The sequence below is a fragment of the Tachypleus tridentatus genome, chromosome 2, assembly GCF_004210375.1.
Source record: "Tachypleus tridentatus isolate NWPU-2018 chromosome 2, ASM421037v1, whole genome shotgun sequence".
NCBI lineage: Eukaryota > Metazoa > Arthropoda > Merostomata > Xiphosura > Limulidae > Tachypleus > Tachypleus tridentatus.
This window is the reverse complement of record NC_134826.1, coordinates 151,497,171-151,518,899: the sequence shown is the minus strand read 5'-3', so window position 1 is coordinate 151,518,899 and position 21,729 is coordinate 151,497,171. Positions and strand designations below refer to the sequence as shown.

Sequence of the window (21,729 nt, the reverse complement as noted above, 5' to 3'; positions counted from 1 at the left end):
ATAGTAACCAGTTCTTACCCTGGTTCAAATCTTCTTTTCACTTACTTCAGTCTCAAATCTATCAGTTCATGCCAGACTGTATATTATATCATAGTTCAACGTGACACAGCACTTGTATTAGTAATTTCAGATCCTCTTTTGTACAAAACTTGTAGTTTACAATAATACAGCACTAATTCTCAATGATGTAAGTCATCATTGTTATTCTTATAAAGTTATATTTCTCACAAGAAATTTTGTTTTAATCGTACATATATGTAGCTCATACACTGGGAATGAAAGTATTAAACACTCACACTAAACCTAGTCTTCCTTTCTCAGTAGTAGAGAACCTCGTCTCCTGGAATTGAAACATTATGTTGCCATAAGCTATTGCTTTTTCTATCTCATTTTGCTTAACAGGGCTAGAACTACTCTGAGTAGTGCATTAACTTGCACAATATTTGGTTCACTAAGACTTGTGTGATGTTGGATTGGTTTTAAACAAATCAAATTTTAATCATTTCAAAAGTATGTTGACTCTCTTCTGTCCAATCAACTATTTTGGGTTCATTTTTAAATCTGACAGTGAGACAATTACTTTTAAACGAATTGTGTATGAAACTTTAGTAGTTCCCCTTTAGAATTAACATGTCCTTACATAAGTTTTTGTAACTTTTTTGGATAACAGTGACTTCTGTTGGACCTGATTCTACCAGTCTACTTCCCACAATATATCCTAGATATGATACACTGGACCTAGCAACCTGATAGTTTTCTAGCTAAACCTTTAAATTTTCTTGTCTAAAATTATCTACAGCATCCATGTAAGCATATATAACCATCATGCTATATATCATGTGATATAACATCATTCACAAATAAAAACACTGCCAAACCTTTGTAAAGTGGATGTAAGAAAAGTTGATATGTTTAAAATAGCAGATTGTTTAACTTACATGTATATCTGTTTCTTAAATGAGATAGTAACACTATGAAGGTCTATCTACATCAAAAGTATGATTAAATATACAAGTAACAACTTTAAAACTAATGAATTAGTAATATGTCTTATACATAAAGTTACAGATTGTTGAAAAAGTTTATGAAGTAAACAATTTACCTTGTTAAAATGATGCACGTTGAAAACATTGCAATATGTGTTTCATTAAATTAATACCTTGTTATATAATATCGACACAAATGATGTTTTGAGATCCTATATCAGTGGTGGGTAACTCCACAGCCTAAACTCTATATCAGTGGTGGGTAACTCCACAGCCTAAACTCGAGCTAGTTACAATTGTAGAAATCAACTTTTTCCATCATTTATTTTTTATCACAAATTTGGTAATTTGGCCACTATGAAAAATAAGTTGCCCACTCCTATACTGTATGATGACATCCTCATGGCATCCTAGTAGTGTGCCCTCTGGTGGCACTACGTTTAACTATAAGTTCATCATCTCTGTGTCTAAGACAACACCACCACTACCTATTCATTTCCCCTCTCCTGTTGCCAGAGAAATTCAGTTGGTGAGTACTACACAACATTCTCATTAACTACTAACATGCAATACAGATTTTGAATATCATTAATAGGTGTTAGGTTGAAATACCTTAAGTTTTCCTTCAATTAACCTCCAATAATTATGTTTCAGATAAGCATTGGGGTTAATTTTGTTAATTTTCTTTGCAAGGGTAATATGCTCATTATTTTAAGTTTAACTTTTGGTAGCTGTTTTTGGTTTACATTAACTTTTCTATAAAATGTTTTTCTTTTTTATCTTGTTGGCGTTAAGTGCTACATGGTATGAAATAATGTGACTTAAAAGGTGAATACAAAATTGATGTCACAACTAATGGCTACATCCCACACACACTGTGATGCATATGTAGATACTAATTTCAGAAAAGTGATGTCGTTCACAAAAAGTATGTATGACAGAGGGCTGAGAATTCTCTGTAGCTTAAGTGATTGTGGTATTTCATGTTCCCAGTGTTGTCACCATTGGATAATATATGTGCTCAAACTGTCACTTACTAATCTGTTACTACAGGATACTAGTGTCGTACAGACATCTTGTCAACTAAATATTAGAGATATGAGACAATATAAATGTTATTTGACTAAAGTAAATCCTCTAGACATCACTATTTATCTTGTTTCCAAGAGGTTTATAGAATCTTGTTATCAATTCATTGGTGTCACCTCAAGGTTTTCTGATTGGCTATTCATTCACGTGTTTTATTTTACACCCATAAGTTAGTCATACCATTGTCTATTTAATTAATCTACAAATAAAATGATAGAAATTCACAATTATAATTGTAAAATTTACTACCTGAAAGTGGGAACCTTTTCATATTGTAAATATTATGTATAACAATTTTCTGTGGAGTGTTAATTGTGTAAACATTGTAAGATGAGTAACTGATTTATAACAGTCATTTACGGTAGTTAGAAAGATGAATGTGTTCTTATAATGTGATGAATTCTTTTTTGTTGCAAGAAAGGTACAGACACTCACATATGTGTATATGTTTCACCATAACTTACAGCTTCAACCAGAAGTTCAATATGTGTTTTCTGTGTTTGGTGAGAATGTCTTGGGTGTCATGAGCGACATCTACTACCATACTGTGGTTCGGAAGAATTTACACCAGTTAGCTGTTTCAATAGCAGGTTTGGTGGAAGCTGATCCCTCTCAGGATAATATATACACAGCAGAAATAGATCAATGTGATGAAGATGTATTTCCCATTTCAGTAAGTTATACAGTCTTTATATTTAGAACATATACAGAAAATATTTCAATATGTTTTATATACATAAGAATATTTTGTTTTTACATTTACAGAATAGTTCACATTTAGAGAACTGTATAGAAGGTTTGATTGAACTGTCATGCACGAGAGTAATTATATGGATCTACTTGGGTAGATATGCCTAACATAATGTTTTAAAGATCTATTGTAATACGTACATAGTTTGTGTTTAGCCAACAGCAAATTGTGTTATCACTTATCACTTATTTTGCAACACTTCCATCAATCTTACCAAGATGTTTTGTGGATTGTTTAGTGACGTATGGCACATAAATCCTCTTGCCCACTTTTCGTTTTTTGTGAGCTATATGCTTATTATATCTCTTTTTGAAAGTGTGTATCTTATATTACCACTAGAATATCTGTGTTATTACCAGTAATAACGGTATTCTAAACCTGAGGAGTTAAAAAGAATGCCGATATTACAGCACCATATGTACCGTGACCTGTTCTTATTTATTTATTTGTTATTTAACACTAAGTAACTTATAATTCTGGGTTATATAGAGGGGTTTGGATTACTGTCTATTATCGAAACGCTTGCTCCTTGACCTAAATCTAAGCTAGAGGAAGCGTTTTGACCCTCTATATGACCCAGAATGAAATGTACAAGTTACTTAGTTAGTATTAAATAACAAGTAAATAAATATATTTAATATTATATAATATAAATTGATATTTTCCCCCAAAATAAGTCTAAATAGCGTCTCTGACGCTGGAAAATACGATAATTATGTTTTTCATTCTTGTTTTTGGTAAAAATATTCAAGAATTCTACATATTTAAAAACAGCTGGTTTGGGTTGATAAAAATTTTATATGGAGGAGCGAACAAAGTTTTGATCTTCTTCAGTCATCATCAGGTTTACAAAGTATCTCTACTATTTGTTACTTCATACCACGCCATTACCATCCCAATCAATATTCAGTCTCATTCAGAGTTAATTTAATGATACGAGTGCTGTATGTACGATAAATAAAACCATTCGATTTGATCAGAAAAAATAAATTTTTGATACTATCTTATTTATTTTTGTTGTACATACATGAAAAGGTGATGATACACCATCAAAGCACATTCTACTAAAAAACACTGTTTTGATGTAATAATTTATTGATAACAAAATTGTTGGGATGTATTTTAAAGTTTCCCAAAGCAAACTTTAAACCCTTAAATGGCAGCCATCATCAGTTGTTGATGCAACTTACAACATTTCCACTGTTTAAGGGTTAAAGGGAAGTTAGAGATGAAAAATATAATTATGTTGAAGTTAACATTTCCATATTAATGAAAGTGAAAAAAAATACAGTTTGTTTATTTTTGAATTTTGCGCAAAGCTACACAAGGGCTATCCGCGCTAGCCATCCCTAACTTTGCAGTGTAAAACCAGAGGGAAAGCAGCTAGTCATCACCACCCACCACCAACTCTTGGGCTACTCTTTAACCAACGAATAGTGAGATTGATGATAACATTATAATGCCCTCATAGCTGAAAGTGCGAGCATGTTTGGTTAAAAAACAGTTATCAGTAGAGAAAATGATGTTCACCCGAATTAATATTGAACATTCGCTGATGACGGGTCCACTTTTTTAGAAAATAACTGTGTGGACACATTGTATATTTACAGTCAAGTTTTATTCATCATGTGTTCAAGCTGTCTCTCAATTCTTATTTTCAAGTCAAACATAGTTGGTGTTCACCGGAAAAACTGAATTTATATATTATTGTGTATTGAAGAGGAACTGTAGTTTTACTAATTTAGAGAAATTTATTGTGTTTTCATGAATATGTCTACTTCAGTTTTTCTGATTAGCACTAACACAATAAACAACAGATGTTAATTACTCGATCTTGACAGGAGAATGGTAATATTATAAATATAACTTGTTTTTGATATTATTTGTTTTTATTAAAATTGTTTTTAACCCTAAGCAAATATAATGTGGCTTAATATTTGTTATGATAAGTATTTGCTTTGTCATACTTTAGACACAGTATTTTGTATTTAGAATTGAATAATTAAAATGCACAACATTTCTTTATCATGTTTTTATTCAAAGTTAAATGCACATATTTTTAATTTTTAAAGACTACATGTGTGTATTTATACAGTAAAGCCATATCAGGCTATCTACTATGTCCATCAAGGGGAATCAAGCACCTGATTTTCGTAATGTAAGTTTGTAGAAATTCTGCTGTCTCACCAGGAAGCGTTTCAACAATGACAAATGTTTTCAGTAATCAGTACTGTTCTAAGTCATTATCAGGGAAATTTGTGTACTAACATATCCTGTATAACTATTCATTGAATGAACATGAGCTGTGCAAAGCAGTAAGAAATAAATCTTCTTATATTAAAACAGCGTTAGTTATTCATGAAATATTTGAAATTTAAAAAGTCAATAAATAAATTACACCAGCTGCATTGTGACGACTTCCATTATCTTTCGAATATGAGTTTCCAAATGTTCTTAAATCAGTACTTTTATAGTCAGTACAAAACAAAGCAATGTTGTGAGACTGCTTAAATTTTCAATATTCAAAATACAATCTTCTGTTGAACAGTTTGTGATGTCACAAACAAATACCTCTAATTCCTATTTCTCTTTTACCATAAAACATCAAAACATAGACTCCATATTTTTATCACAAGAATAAAATACTGTGTTTGAATCTCTTGATTGTTTCCTGTTAGATATAAAATACTTTTTAAATCTAAGTATAGCACAAGTGTTAAATTTAGTTATTTATCGAAGCAATATTTTATTTCAAGTTTTATAACATAACTGTTTATGAAGAAAATCTTACATATATCAGTTATTGTGAAGAACAAATTGTTGTATTATTACATCATGTTACTAGAACCTTTTAAGCTTTTGTCATTATTTTAATTGAGTGTTATTGTATCATAATATTTCATTGTGTATAGAATGTTCTTGGCTTTTTTTTGCTGACAAAAGTGCACAAAGTATAGTTTGAGTTAGTTATAGACTTAACATAATGTTTTCAGATGACATGTAACTCATTAGTCCATCTTCACTGTTCCATCCTCTAAAATAAACTAAATCTGTCAATAAAGTTTAAAAACTTCAAGTCAGTCTTTATCATTCATATTCATATCAGGTTTTTCTTAAAATCAGTTAAATTTACTGCCTCTACAACATCTGAGTACAACCAATTCTGTTAGAAAAATGAAACTGTCTCAGCTGAAGATGCCCAGGTAAAATTGATATTTGTTTCCCATAGCTCTACTGTTCTCACTGTTATATATGATAAAACATGATACATGAACACTATCAGTTACCTTTACAATTTTAAACACTTCAATCAGATCCCCTATAACTATTATATTTCCCAATAAAAAATAATTTAATAGATCTTCATCTCTCCTGATATGATAATTACTCTATCCCAGGCACTGTTCTTGTAACCCTCCTCTGAACCCTTTCAGAAGGAAAAGATCCAAAACAGAACACAATACTCTAAATTTGGCCTAACCAGTGATCCATGCAATGAAATTATAACCTCCAAGTTCGTATTCAATATTTCTGTAGATACAATCTAAAATACTATTTGCTCTACCACTAGCATCACCACACAGCTTGTATGGCTGAAGAGACTGATTAATCATTACACTAAGGTTCCTTTCATTCAAGACATTGTTGAAGTTATCCCCGTTCATATTATATTAAAATTGTGGTAACCCACATGCATTATATTACACTTATTATAATTAAAACCAATCTGCCATTGATTTGCCCAACTCACCAAATTATGTGAATTTTTTTGTAAATTAACACCATCCTTTTTACAGCCAGCAGCACCTGAGATCTTAATAACATTTACAAATTTAAGTAATTTATTGACTACGTTTTTATCTATATCATTGATGTAAATTTAAAAAAAAAACAGAAAAAAGTTCCAAAACTGAGCCCTGAGGTTTCCCACTTGTTACATTGATCCAGTTTGACTGAACTCCATTTGTAACAACCTTCTGTTCTCCACGTTTTTGGTGTTTTTTTAAATGTCATTATACTCAATTACAAAAATAATTATACCATCTAAAAGAAACTAGAGGAAAGTAGGTGATACAACAAAGATTTTTATTTAAATCTGTGTTTTACATTTGTAAGTTTTACAAGAACATTTTCTGTGATGTTTGGACTCTTCAACTGTTCATTATTGTATGAAACAAGATGAACATTTTCACAACCCTGAGGTTCTAAAGAAATGTTTGCTAATGTCCTGCTTTTTGAGAAATAAACAATTGAAATTTTGAAGTTTTTAGATGTTTCACATCTTTACTATATTTTACTTACTTATTAATCCTATTTGATCCTTTTTTCTTCACTACTTGTTGTTTCCTTTTGTACTTGTAACTGGATTTTATTGATTGCATTTCTGGAATTATGATTCATAATTATTCTCTTTGCCACAACCTATTCGGGATGTTAATACTAAAAGTTGATATGCAACTGTACGTTGTTAAAAACTTTATTGAAAAATGATGTAGCTAATGTTAAATCAATTGTGGCTGTTCTTATTCGGTTTATCTGGTTAATAGTATCTTACCTTTTTATCTATCACACTTTCTCACAAGAGATGTATATTTCAGTTTTACTGGCATGTGAACAGCAGCGACTTCTCTCTGCAAACCATCAGTGCACCACTTTTGAGAATACCAAGATATGATATGAAGAGAAATAAATTTTACGAATTAGGTGTTGCAGGTAACGTGATATTCTGTGTAGTAACTAATTGTTGAAGTGTAAAATATTCAGTTTTCTTCAATAATTATTTTTATATATATTTAAATTGATGTTTATTATTATTAATATTAGTGGTTATCCTGGTAACCTTGTGTCTGAAAGATGTCACTGAGCATTACATACATGTTGCATACTAGGCAGCAGAGGGCGATTGCATCCATAAAGTAACATCACAGCGCCCATTGCTAGGAGTTACGTAGTAGTTCCATGAAGGAGCAACAGAGGACGCGTTGACATAATGAATATGAAGGTAGTTCACAAACAAACCACCAGAGGGTGATGTAGATCAACCTGGTTATCTTATCAACTTGTATATTTAATTAACTTTTACTGAGAAGTAAAACTATCATTTCTATTTTTTATAGGTTTAAAATAGCAATACAAATTCTCAACACATTTTGAAACTATTTCATTTCTTGCAATAAAGATCGTGCAATGTGATCTAAACATTAAGTAAATACGAAAATGTTTTGCGACAAAACCATGAACAATCACATAATTAATATCTTTGTGAAATTTAGTTTAGATAACAGCTATGAATGTGACATATGTTGGCACAGATAATAACTGCAATGAATATAATATTACTATGTGGACTTGTGTAACAGCTTGGTGGTAATCCAATCTATAAAACAGATGCTACACAAGCCTGAAATTATGTGGTATACACTGTATAACTTATATAGTTATGTAAGAATTTGTGGACTTGTGTAATATCTGTTTTATAGGTTAGATTATCACCAAGCTGTTATACAACTCCACTTTGTTCTTACATTACTATATGATATACTATATAAATAATACTGTATATATCACATAACTTTTGTGTAAAGTTTGCTTTATAGGTTAGATCCATCACCAAACTGTTACATAAGTATAGAAATTCGTGTTTCTAAAGAGAAAATTAGGATTTATTCAACTTGAAGGTGCTTTAGGGGGTTGTGAATGAAAATACAGAAGAACCAACAGAAATGTTTTTTTCTGATCTTTGTAATTAGATGATATACAAAAAATGTTTATATAATGCTAATTATTTCCTCATATTTTAAACTTTCATAAATATTCCAAATTGATATTTAAACCATTACCTTGAGGGTGATTATTTTTAAACACTTATATCAAGAATAATAAACAAAGATGAAAGAGGTTTATAGGAAGGATAGCAGGATGCAGGTCAAAAAATAGTATTGGTAGAAGTCGAGATGAATGAATCATCTATATAGGAAGTAACGAGTCATTTTATTGCATGTGGTTGTTTGTAAAGGGTTTTTTTGTTGTTGTCGTTAATGGGACCAACAATAAATATAAAAAACTGACTGTCTGAACAGTGTATGTTGTTTAGTGGACAGGAAGGTAGAAACTTTGACCGGAATATGATAACATAAAGAGAAGTAAACGAAGGTTTTAATGGTAATATTATGTTTACCTTCATTTGTTATTCTAGTTATTGATGAAAGGAAACAAATTTTGATGGGCCGATCATCCATTGTTATTAGAACCAAAGAAATACAACTGGTGACGAGTACGAGAATTAAATTTCTGACAATTGGTTATAAACAGCCATTTTGTTTGAATGGGTCATATTTTTATGATCCCAGTAAAGAAAATACAACTATGTTCTATCAGTGGATGTGTTTTCTTGATAATGGGTTACCATGTTACATCACTCAAGAAGATGGTGGCATATTAAGACTGGAGCAAGTTATTGGAGATGATGTTTTTTCCCGAGAACTCTGTATCAAGGATGGGTTACCCCAACTGCAAAAGTAAGTTTTTCTGATTTATATGCACCTTTTTTATGCATTCTTGTAATTTAAAGATCAAACGCTGAATAAAAGCAAATAAGTGTGAAGTGCCATCGAATTTCTTCTTACATCAAATTTCATCCTCAGAATTGGATATCGCACTTATAGGTGCTAAAGTCTTAGCTTTGCTAGTAGGGTTGATAAGTATATTAACCCTACACATGTTCTAATCAGGTTTTGTGATGACCACTTGTAAAGGTAATTTGAGTAAATAATAAATTATATTCAACAAAAACATTCGTAATATATATATATATATATTTACTTATGTGCTCGAGTTTAACCACGTTTTTTCTGAAGTCTAAAACACTTAAACCTCAGTATCAAATATTACACTATTCAACACATGCATTTCACACAACCAACATGCCACTTTCCTCCATTGGTATAGTGGTAGATTTTCAGACACCAGTGCTAAATTCCAACTTTTGATTCCCCCCATGGACACAAAAGATAACTCAACAAAGCTTTGTTCTGAAACAAAGAATCAAAATGTAACGTACATCTTGAAATAACATTTGAAAATAACCAGTACGTCAGTATTAACTAGACATACAAAAAAACAAACAAAACTTTGAACTAAAAGTTAAGTGCAGAGTAATGAAATAATAGAGAAGTAGTTGGGAGAAGTTGTATAATATACCGTCATCGCTTCCCAGCCGTGGGGGCGTTATAATGTTACGGTCAATCCCACTATTCGTTGGTAAAAGAGTAGCCCAAGAGTTGGCGGTGGGTGGTGATGACTAGCTGCCTTCCCTCTAGTCTTACACTGCTAAATTATGGACGGCTAGCACAGAGAGCCCTCGTGTAGCTTTGTGCGAAATTCCAAAACAAACAAACAAACAAACAAAACCTTCATCGCTTTGCACTTACTAAAGATGTATAATGTAATTAACAGTTTGTACTGTTAACTATAACAATGTAAACAAAATCCATTCTTCCAACAAACTGTCGTCAAACTAACAAAAGTATAATGTAATACACTGTATAAATAAGACACTGTTTACGACATAAGTTCAGTCTTCTTGTGTAGATTCAGTTTTCTAGGTTCCATTCTTCACCAAGAAACAGAAGTAATGTTCTGCATTTCCACTTTATGACTAGCTTTGTACTTCATTCCAATAAATAATTTAATATACATTTTCTAATTTTTAGCTTGTCCAGTGCTGAAGTACTGCTACAAGTAGTTTTTAATGTCGTTTCAAGGTGTCTGTTAGTGTTATGTTAATATTATAGGTAAAGATAGTGATATATTTAATATTGAGGTTTTGACCTCTTGTTTCATTGTGAAAATGTAATGAATTTAGGTGTATAAATTTCTTTACGTGTTTGGTATGTTTTTTATTGAAATTATTTTACTGTGACTTGAAATACTGAACGAAATTGCCTTTGCATCAAACATTGCATTAGACTGTCGCAAAAAATACGAATATATGTTACTGTTATCATGTGTAAAAAATACGAATATAAATTTATGTTATTACTGGTAAGAGATACGAATATAAATTTATGTTATTACTGGTAAGAGATACGAATGTACATTCCTGTTATTACCAGTAAAAAATTACGAATATACATTAGAGTTATTACTGGTAAAAATACTCATATATATTAGTGTTAACTGGTAAAAATACGAAATATGTAAGTATTATTACTGGTAAAAAATACGAATATAGATTAGTGCTAATAGTGGTAAAAATACGAATATAGATTAGTGCTAATAGTGGTAAAAATACTAATATATATTAGTGTTATTACTAGTAGTAAAGTAAGAATAATAATTACTGATACTAATTTAATATTGTGAGCAGTAGTAGTGATATTTAACTGGTAAGTTCTAATTTATACATGATTTAGTTTAATTCCTCATTTTCGTAGGTTGTTATATTTGATTCATTCATCATGTTTATCTCCTCTATTGTTACAATTTATTGTAAAGAAGTATACTCGACTCCCAGTAGCATAATGAGAAAAATATTAATTAAAGTGTAAAACCAAAATCAACAAAAATACACACTGAACTTTCTGAAATTTTCTTCCTTGGATTAGCTTTACTGGCTCTGGTATGTTGTTGTCACCTCATCTTTTTAATTTATATTGTACTGGGCTATGCACTGTTTAGTCATTTTTATTATTTTGTTTGACTTGCCTTTTGTCATATGTAGAACGTTCATTTTAACTGTTAGAACAAAACTCCACCTTATACCATCACACCGGTGGGGCCCAGGGTCCTCAAGAACATCATTTGGTTAATAGTTCTCTTTAAATTATATAAAGTAGTTATTTTCCTGGTAGTGTTTTGTTTCGTTCTATGTTTTGGGTACTCTTATTGAGCACTAACAAGAATATGGAAAGAATACATCAAGGACTTCTACAGTACATACCATAAATGTTTTCAATCTTTAAATAGAATGTGAAACTGTATTTATGAGTAAAATTAAGCTTTTGTTTTTATAATATTTTAAAATGAAAACATAATCGTAAAACTGACTTTTTGGTTTTTGAAAGACATGAACAATTACTTTTATTTCTGTAAAAAATCAAGCAGTACGAGATGTGTAGACTAACTTAAGGTTTTTACAATTTATTCGACTTTCATAAGTCGAGTATCATAAGTATCACTGTAATATTACATATTATCAAACAAATCAGGATTAAACAAGTTTCATGAACATACTTAGTCGTAAGTATGGGACAAATCATCTGTAACTTGTATTTTATCATGTGACTTTTCACTGCTACTACAATTTCTCGGGATATACCATCATTTTTCTCTGTTTATCATGGAATTTGAAAAATCATGCTCTGGACACAAAATTTTTGCTCGAGTGGGAAACAGGAAGATTTTTTTAGAGAAATATGCAAAACTACAGGTTCTTAGTGGCATGGTGGTATGTCTCTAAACTTACCATTTTAGATAACAGATTTTGGTAGCTGTGGTAGACAGAGTACAGATAGCTTATTGTGTTGCTTTGTGCTTAACTTCAAAAGAAACAAGCCAAACTACGTTATTAAATGTGCATCGATCTGAAACCATGATGGGCTCATGAATATAATTTCCTAAAGTTAGCACATATGGGAAACTTTTAAGAAGTTCGATACAAAAAATACTCACTCCAGAGACATTTGGTGGCACTCTGTCCAAATTTGTAAAGGATGATCAATCATTACATCTTACATCTGATGGAAGGAGGGGTTAGTCATGATCTGGTGACTTCCATGTTGGTGATAGATTTAAATTGTATATGTCTGCAGCAGTTCTTGGACTGTTTGATATTAAACTTTTTTCTCATTGAACAAAAAAGGATTAATTAGTATGTGAATAACAACATTTGACATTTTGATGTGTGTTAATTGCAGTTGGCTTCCTGCACAACAGTAGAGTCAATTCTGTAACTGTTGTTTATAATAAGATATATTACTAATATTAGGCCTAAGAATTTTAATGTTATGTGGTCATCAGCTCTTACTTTTAACCATATCGCAGCAGGCAACCGTATAATAGTACTTTTCAGTTATACATCATTGTAAACTATAACTCTGAACATTTAGAAAGCTTTCAATAAACTTTAAAAGTTTTTCTTACTGCACCTCAGTCAAAAAAACAAATTTTAATTAAATATTTTTCCTGAAACTATTTTTCTTAATCATACAGTGTCAGAGTGTTGACTGTTCCAAGTTCAAAGCAATCTTTATGATAAGATTAAAAATACTTTTCTTCGTCTGAAAAGTTTTAAATAGCGTGTGTATAACAATGAAACCCCCCTAAATAAATATGATTTTTATCTCCATTAAACATTTACATTTTATTTTTCATTGGTTCATTTTGACCGACCTCATAACCACCATAACCTTGGAAAATTAGGAAATAATTTGTTATTTCTTCATTTTACTTTATGGAATGACTGTAGATTGTAACTCAAAATCACAATTGTTTATACGAGACAGCTTAGACTTAGTAAAGGCAGACACCTCTTTGTGCTTACATTTTACTGTTTTATAGCCTTTTGAACTATGTTTATTTAGTATTCATGCCATATAAATACAGTTCACAAGACGAATTTGCAACTGTCTTTATGGTATCCAATTACATAACAAGTGAATTATTGGTGAGCTATCTCATAAAAATTATTCGCCAAGTGGGTTAACGAGTTCGACTCGTAATCTGAGGGTTGAGGGTTCAAATCACGGTTGCACCAAACATGCTTTCCCTTTGAACTGTGGGGGCAGTATAAATTGATGGTCAATCTCACTCTTCATTGGTAAAAGAATAACCCAAGAGTTGGTAGTGGGTGGTGATGACTAGCTGCCTTCCCTCTAGTCTTACGCTGCTAAATTAGGGACGGCTAGTGCAGATAACCCTCGAGTAGCTTTGCACGAACTTGAGAAAAAAACACAAAAATTATTTTTATCACTAACATCACTATTTATTTTATTTTATGTACGCAGAGAGGTTTTAAATTTTTACATTTTAATTACTTTCATAAAAATAAATAATGGATACACATGAAACACAAAATCTAAAGTACTTACTGGTACAACTGAGGTATGGCCAGGTGGTTAGAGCGCTCGACTCGTAATCTGAAGGTTATAGTTCGAATCCCCATCACACTGAACATGCTCACCCTTTCAGTCGTGGGGGCATTGTAATGTGACGGTCAATCCCACTATTCATTGGTAAAAGAGTAGCCCAACAGTTGGTGTTGGGTTGGCATGAATAGTTGCTTTCCCTCTTGCCTTACACAAGTAAATTAGGGATGACTAATGCAGATAGCTCTCATGCAGTTTTTTTTCAAAATTCAAAACAACAAACAAATAAACAAGTACAACTAGGGTCTTTTTTCTCTGTCAACTGTCAATGAAACTAACCATAGTTTTTATATTAATACTATTACTGCAATAAATCATTTTTATATCATTAAATTACTTGTCAAAAGCACAATTATAACATACACAAATGAGACTGTATTTCTATAAAAGTTCCGTTTGACTGATGTAACCACATTGCAAAGATTTCATTTCTTCCTCCTTCTACATTAATTTACTTTAAAAAAATTGAAAAACAAAATAAAAAATGCTGGTTTAGGTGCGTACATACTACCGAGATGGGTGGAAGGTTTGTTATAAAAAGCAGACATTTTGGTAAATGCACTTCTTCTGAGCTATTTGCTGTGCATTATACTTAGTATGTTTGAAATATAAATATAGAAGGTTTGTGTGAACATAAAGTTGTTTTCATAATGTTAACTAAATGTCATTCCCACACTAAGATATGCACTGAAGAATTTTATTGGAGACCACTAATGCAATATCTGCTTCTTCATATAAGTTTATTTTTTGTAATTAAGCCCAAAGCTACACATTGGGTTATCTTATAACGCTGTGCCACTGGGGAACATTAAAGGAAGAAAGTATTTGTTTCTTTCTTGAATTTCTAATAAGATCTGTTTCTACACTCCTGTACTACTTATGGTTTAGTTCATGTCGTTTTTCAGTAATATAGTCAATGTAGTATTCTGTTGGTTATCACTACATATTTGTAAACGCATCATTCTAATATTTGTTGTTTTTGTGGTTTGTAGGTATTGAGCACAATGTTAAATGTATAAGCTCGTATCAGGGCAAGTAAAAGAAGTGTAGGAATAGTCTCCTCAGCATGACACTACAAGTTATTTATATTAAGTAATATTTACCAGTCTGTTACATCTGTAATTCCAGTCAAACAGAATCTTTATCATAATCTGTGTTATTTTGGTGTTTATCTTCTGTCCTAGATGAGTTGATGATAATGGCATCCACAGAATGTTTTCTTCACAAATCATAATGTAATGATATGGTTTTGTATTCAACTAAAGTTAATTATCTGTTAATACAAATTACCTTAGTGTTGAAAATTTATTTTCATTTAGGTTTTTACTTTTCACTGTTATTTTTATAAATTATATCATTTAATTATATAAATTAATATTTACTAAAGATGAATTAGAAGAATTATGAAAGGTAGAAGGACTTCAAATGTTCAAAACAACATGTGAGTATGAATTATGTGATGGATCATAGAAAGAGAATAAATAGTTTTAGATCAGTAATACTTAATCTAAATCACCTTCAGTAACTTAAAGTATATTTAGTTAGGGTTTTATAGTTAAGTATTACCTGCAAAGTGTAAATTTAAATTGACAAATAATATTGCTACTGAGAAAAACCAAAACGTTTAAACAAGTAATTCTTTAGTGCTAACATCTAGAAACAATAAATGGATTAAATCCAGATACTGTAATGAAAAGAACTTTAAATTTAGTACAATAATATGAAAAATTTTGTTGTATAATGCTGCAAATGACTCCAACATCTAGGTGAAATAAGTACAATGGAACACAGAGGACAGATGTAAAACCAGTTCAAACAAACAGTGCCAAAGACTTATTTCAATCTCTTTTACCAAACTTACAAAATGAATATTCAAGTGGCATTAATGTTTAAATTTCATATTACAGCTCTACAGGTTTTAAATGGAGTTAAAAGTAAATATTATACAGTATAATTTGGTCAAATATAATCTATGAAATTATTATATAACACAAAAACACATTTTATAAATATCTACCCTCTATGTACCCTTATTATCTTATGGAAAGCAGTGTAACATAGTCTTGTGTTCATTATGAACATGTTGGAACGAGAATTTATAGATATGTTGGGTAGATAATTATATGTAAGTATACAGTACAAGGTTAATAAATTAATGTGTGTTAATAAAGGGTAGGATTTGAATCGATCAAACTATCTACAAAGTGAGTTGATATGAAAATGTAGTAGTTGTACATGTGCAGTATGAGGTTAATAACTATTGCAGTTGATGTTAAATACAAAAAGATGTTGAATAACAAACTGTCATTAATTAATATATGTATGTAGGTGTTGTATAACAAACTGTGATGTAATTATTGTATGGATGTAGGTGTTGTACAACAAAGTGTGATGTAATTATTGTATGGATGTAGGTGTTGTACAACAAAGTGTGATGTAATTATTGTATGGATGTAGGTGTTGTACAACAAAGTGTGATGTAATTATTGTATGGATGTAGGTGTTGTACAACAAAGTGTGATGTAATTATTGTATGGATGTAGGTGTTGTACAACAGTGTGATGTAATTATTGTATGGATGTAGGTGTTGTACAACAAAGTGTGATGTAATTATTGTATGGATGTAGGTGTTGTATAACAAAGTGTGATGTAATTATTGTATGGATGTAGGTGTTGTACAACAAAGTGTGATGTAATTATTGTATGGATGTAGGTGTTGTACAACAAAGTGTGATGTAATTATTGTATGGATGTAGGTGTTGTACAACAAAGTGTGATGTAATTATTGTATGGATGTAGGTGTTGTACAACAAAGTGTGATGTAATTATTGTATGGATGTAGGTGTTGTACAACAAACTGTGATGTAATTATTGTATGGATGTAGGTGTTGTACAACAAAGTGTGATGTAATTATTGTATGGATGTAGGTGTTGTACAACAAAGTGTGATGTAATTATTGTATGGATGTAGGTGTTGTACAACAAAGTGTGATGTAATTATTGTATGGATGTAGGTGTTGTACAACAAACTGTGATGTAATTATTGTATGGATGTAGGTGTTGTACAACAAAGTGTGATGTAATTATTGTATGGATGTAGGTGTTGTACAACAAAGTGTGATGTAATTATTGTATGGATGTAGGTGTTGTACAACAAAGTGTGATGTAATTATTGTATGGATGTAGGTGTTGTACAACAAAGTGTGATGTAATTATTGTATGGATGTAGGTGTTGTACAACAAACTGTGATGTAATTATTGTATGGATGTAGGTGTTGTACAACAAACTGTGATGTAATTATTGTATGGATGTAGGTGTTGTACAACAAACTGTGATTAATTAATGTATGTATGTAGGTGTTGTACAACAAACTGTGATGTAATTAATGTATGTATGTAGGTGTTGTACAACAAACTGTGATGTAATTAATGTATGTATGTAGGTGTTGTACAACAAACTGTGATGCAATTAATGTATGAGAATTAAAGATACAATTGTGCTTCTTGTAGTCAGTGCTTTCAAGATAGATTCCATTGTGGCAACATGGAATAATTATCAAAAATAAGAAAGAAAAATGAAATTTTCGAAAGCTTAGACATTGAAAATGACACAAATGATAAATCTAAATTATAGGTGATGATTCTTCAAGAAATCAGTTGCTGAAAGAATTTTTAATCTGTGAAATAACCTTGTTATGAAACTACAGACAGGTACGACAAAAAACCCAATTCCTGAAAAGTATGTAAACTAAACCTTGGTAATTAAAGAAACACCAGTGGGTAAAATGTTTATAAAATGTATACAAAATTGCTGTTTTTGAGTTTACTTCTGTATTACAGTTTATACAGTAAGGAAGATATTTTTAAAATGTGTGATGTTTTGAACACTGATGTGGTCTTTCTGAAGTTTCATCATTAAGGTAGAAAAAGATCGTGAATCTATGATGAATTGTTTAAAAATTTAATCATTCTACAAAGTGCTTTAGAAATTTAGTATTCAGAAGTAGATTAAGTGAATGTTGTTTATGATCTGCATATTTTTTTCACTATTGTAAGAGTGGGTTAGAAGATTATTCTGTATATTAGAGTAGAACTAACCTAGCATTTTCTTTCCAGTCATTTACATGTCAGTAATAAAATTCCACGTTATTTTTATAGCTATAACTTCACTTTACTGGTCAAAAAGGACACAAGGTCAGCCTCCTCTAGCATCTTTGTGAAAGTAATTGATGGAGATGATATTACACCTTTCACTATATTGGATATAGCATATTATAACAGCTTAGTTGACTTAGATACTGATTCGAAACTGTATTATCTGCCAGATACTGCTGAGAGTATATGTTCAAAATACATGTATGGTAAGTTGTGAAACTGAACCAATCTTCACGAATACATCATTATTAATTTCATTTATATAATAGCAGTATTGATATTAATGTAGGAATATTGCAAATCCAATACCATTTAAGTGCTTATCTACAAAACACGTGTAGGAGGAAAAGGAATGTTATTCACTTTGAAATTATTAGAACAATCAGTACATGTTATTTAATCATTCAATATAAAAATATGTCACACTTTATTTCAAAACTTGTGCTGCCACCTATCCTTGCAGCTGGAATGAGGACTCCAGAACTTCCCTGCGGCTGACTTGATCAAAACATTATAACAAAATTGTGAAATTGTTGAATCTTTTAATTGGCACACTTTCAATTTTAACCTTATGTCTATAGTCTGAAATGAATGAATATTTTCATCTATAAACACAGTATTCTCAAACTACTAATCACGTTTTCTATGCCATGACATGCCATTTGTGTCCGCTCTGATTCTCGTAGTGATGCCAAACACTGTACTGCTATTTTACTTCACAGAAGAAGCACATCTGAGAGCATCCTGCTGTTTCATCTTTGTGTTTGAAATTCGTACTCAATGTTAAGAGATTCGACCTGTTGATTTCATTATAGATATAATTTTAAAACTTGTTTGTCAGATGTAAAACTGTTTAAGTGAGGAGAGTTTGTTTAGCATTTTGTTATTGTGAAGTAAACCTGTTCGTTTAACCCATGTTCCGTGTTGAAAGAGAAGAAATAGACGGTATAGATTTTAGTGTAGAGACACTTCAAATCAAAACTGGCTAGACACATAAATATTAAATTTAACATTCTGTACAGAACTGAAATCAAAATATTTACTTTAATAGTAATTACAACATGTATGACTTCTCGAAGATGTAAGAAACTTGTCATTTTATTATTAGAAGTTTAATATTTCAACATAGCAACTGATCATTTCATTTTGTGAACTTTAAGTGAACGATACTTTATTGAAATATTAGAATCAGCTAATCTAATTTTTTATAAACATCTTTTCAGATGTAATTTTGTCTTTGTAGTTTTGTTTTTCATCTAAATGTAGGATCCTTGTTTAGTTTATGGCTGTTTTGCTATTATTTAATACATATATGTTCTTACTGATGAAGATTTACTGTCCTATTTTCTTTGCTTGGTTTTATTATGGCTAATATATTTGTCAGCTTACAAAAGTTCTGTATTCATTCTTTTTTGTCAAAGGTTATAAGGAAGTATTTTCTTTCTTGAAACTGTTATTATTAGAAAATTCAAGTTTTGTAATACAAGTTTTCACTTAATGAAATCTGTCATTGGTGAAAAATGTTGGAGAGTCTTTTAAATATTGCAAGGAAAAGTTAAAATAACACCATGGATCAAACAACGGTGTTTTATAACAATTTCAGAATTTTTGTTTGTATGCTGATTGTTAAGTTGATGATAAGATAAATTATTAATTCTGCCACCTGAAGTGTTTGGAAACAAATTCATTCCCTTGCTAACCAAAACAGACAATGGGTTTTATAGGACTTAATAATTTCATAACGCCAAAAAAATAATGTTACAATCTTTAAAAAAGTGTTTTCTACATAAGTAAAGTCAAACATAGAAACTGAGTTTTCAAGAATCCTTTACTTGTAAGTTTACATTCTGATAAATTCATGAAGATAATTTTATCTCTTAGATTCTTTTTGTTTCTTTATATGGATTTTCTCATGAATTTTATGATATAAACTTCAAATTGTAAAATAAAACATCAAATAACATCTTTTGGTTTGCAGTTTTGAAGAATTAACTTTAGTAACAATATTTATGAGGAAGTAATTAAAATATTTCGTCTACTCCAAACATTGAGACAGTGTGACTCTTGTACTGATCAGTTAAAATATGAATGAGTGGTTTGTATTCTTTAATTTTGGGAAACTAATGTAGGTGAAATAAAATTAATGTTTCAAATACTATTGAAAACATATAAACAAATTTATTATGAAGTTCAAGTGAAAGAAAGCAGTATATGTTTAATTTAGAAGCTTAAGTCCCTTCTTATTCCTATGATTTGTATACTGGGTATATAAATTACAAACAAAAGAATAGCTCATCAAATGTCAACTAAATATTTTATCAGGACACCTAGTATGTTATTCCAGTATTTTGTACATAAGACTAAATAGAACTGTTCCAGATTTGAGTTCTGTTTGGCACAAAATTAGTTATATGTTGTGCCATTTCGTTTTCCTTTTTTCTCTCGATTTAATGAATCCATGTGCATACTTAGTGTCATATTGGAACCAAAGCAGTTAATTCAGGTGATATTATCAAGTGGTTGTTGATATCATGTAATTGTTAGTACGTACTTGTTGATGTAAAAGTAATTAAATATAGCCCTCATTTCCCAGTACAAACAGTAATGAAGTTAGGTTAGACCTTTGTTAATTGTTGTGCAGTGTGGTGATCATGACAAGATTAAATATATTCTGAAACAGTCTAATTAACCTATCGATTTCACAGTGATTATTTTAATTTACTTTTATTCATTGCAAGAATCTACGTAAGTTATAGTTATTTAACAATAGTATTTTAACCGTTACACATATTGAAGTTTAATTTTACTGTATTTTAAATAAAGTTTAATGGTGGACTCTTTTGTTTTTAGTGTACAACTGTATATCTCGTATCATAGCCACACTATTGACTCAAAAGATATTCCATAACTTCTCTATGTCGGATCTGGCTCCTAGATCTGGAAATACTTATTGAAGCTTGAATCAGAAACATTGTTTACAAATCTTTTATTTTATGATGTGTTTTATTTAATAAGATACAAATTCTGTAAATTTGATTGTATAAAATATGTATTTATTAATTTTGTTTTCTGTTTCTATAGGTATCGCATGTATTTATTTAAACAAATTGAAACTTGCATACAGTCCTGACAACTATGGAAATATATCTTATTTTAAAGTCTTTGCTGATGCAGTGTCAAATGGATTAATTGAAGCGCCACCTTCCAATGTCTTTTTTGTTTTTAATTTGACTTCGACAGCTCCTCCATTCATTGGTGTTTTAAAGGTTAGTATAAATTTATTCTTTTTATTGTATCAGTCATTTTCCAATTGTGCATTAGTAATTTAAGTTGAAATACGAAACATTGGGTTTGATAAGTAAATGAGAAAAATAACCCCAAATTTTGATGTTGCTTAATCTGAGATGCAAAACATTAACAGCAGGACTCGTATGGTTAAAGGAAGTCTTCTTATTGAAATTTATTAGAATTGGAGCTGTGAAGATTGTTATTTCCTTTGGATTGAAATATCTTTCTGTATCAGCATTTATTTAATAAATTTACATCAAAATATTAATGTAACATAGCATAACGTATGAGAAAAACATTTATCCCACCACTT

General features: G+C 30.5%; 1 protein-coding gene across 1 annotated transcript in view; it reads left to right on the top strand.

Moving 5' to 3' along the window:
• The window catches only part of LOC143245641 (uncharacterized), a 125,755-nt gene that overhangs the window by 3,389 nt on the left and 100,637 nt on the right, over positions 1–21,729 (top strand). Inside the window, exons 4-8 of the mRNA XM_076491990.1 lie at positions 2,542–2,748; positions 7,425–7,539; positions 9,023–9,344; positions 18,132–18,334; positions 21,210–21,394. Coding sequence (XP_076348105.1) covers positions 2,542–2,748; positions 7,425–7,539; positions 9,023–9,344; positions 18,132–18,334; positions 21,210–21,394 — 1,032 coding nt within the window. The remainder of the gene's footprint in view (positions 1–2,541; positions 2,749–7,424; positions 7,540–9,022; positions 9,345–18,131; positions 18,335–21,209; positions 21,395–21,729) is intronic.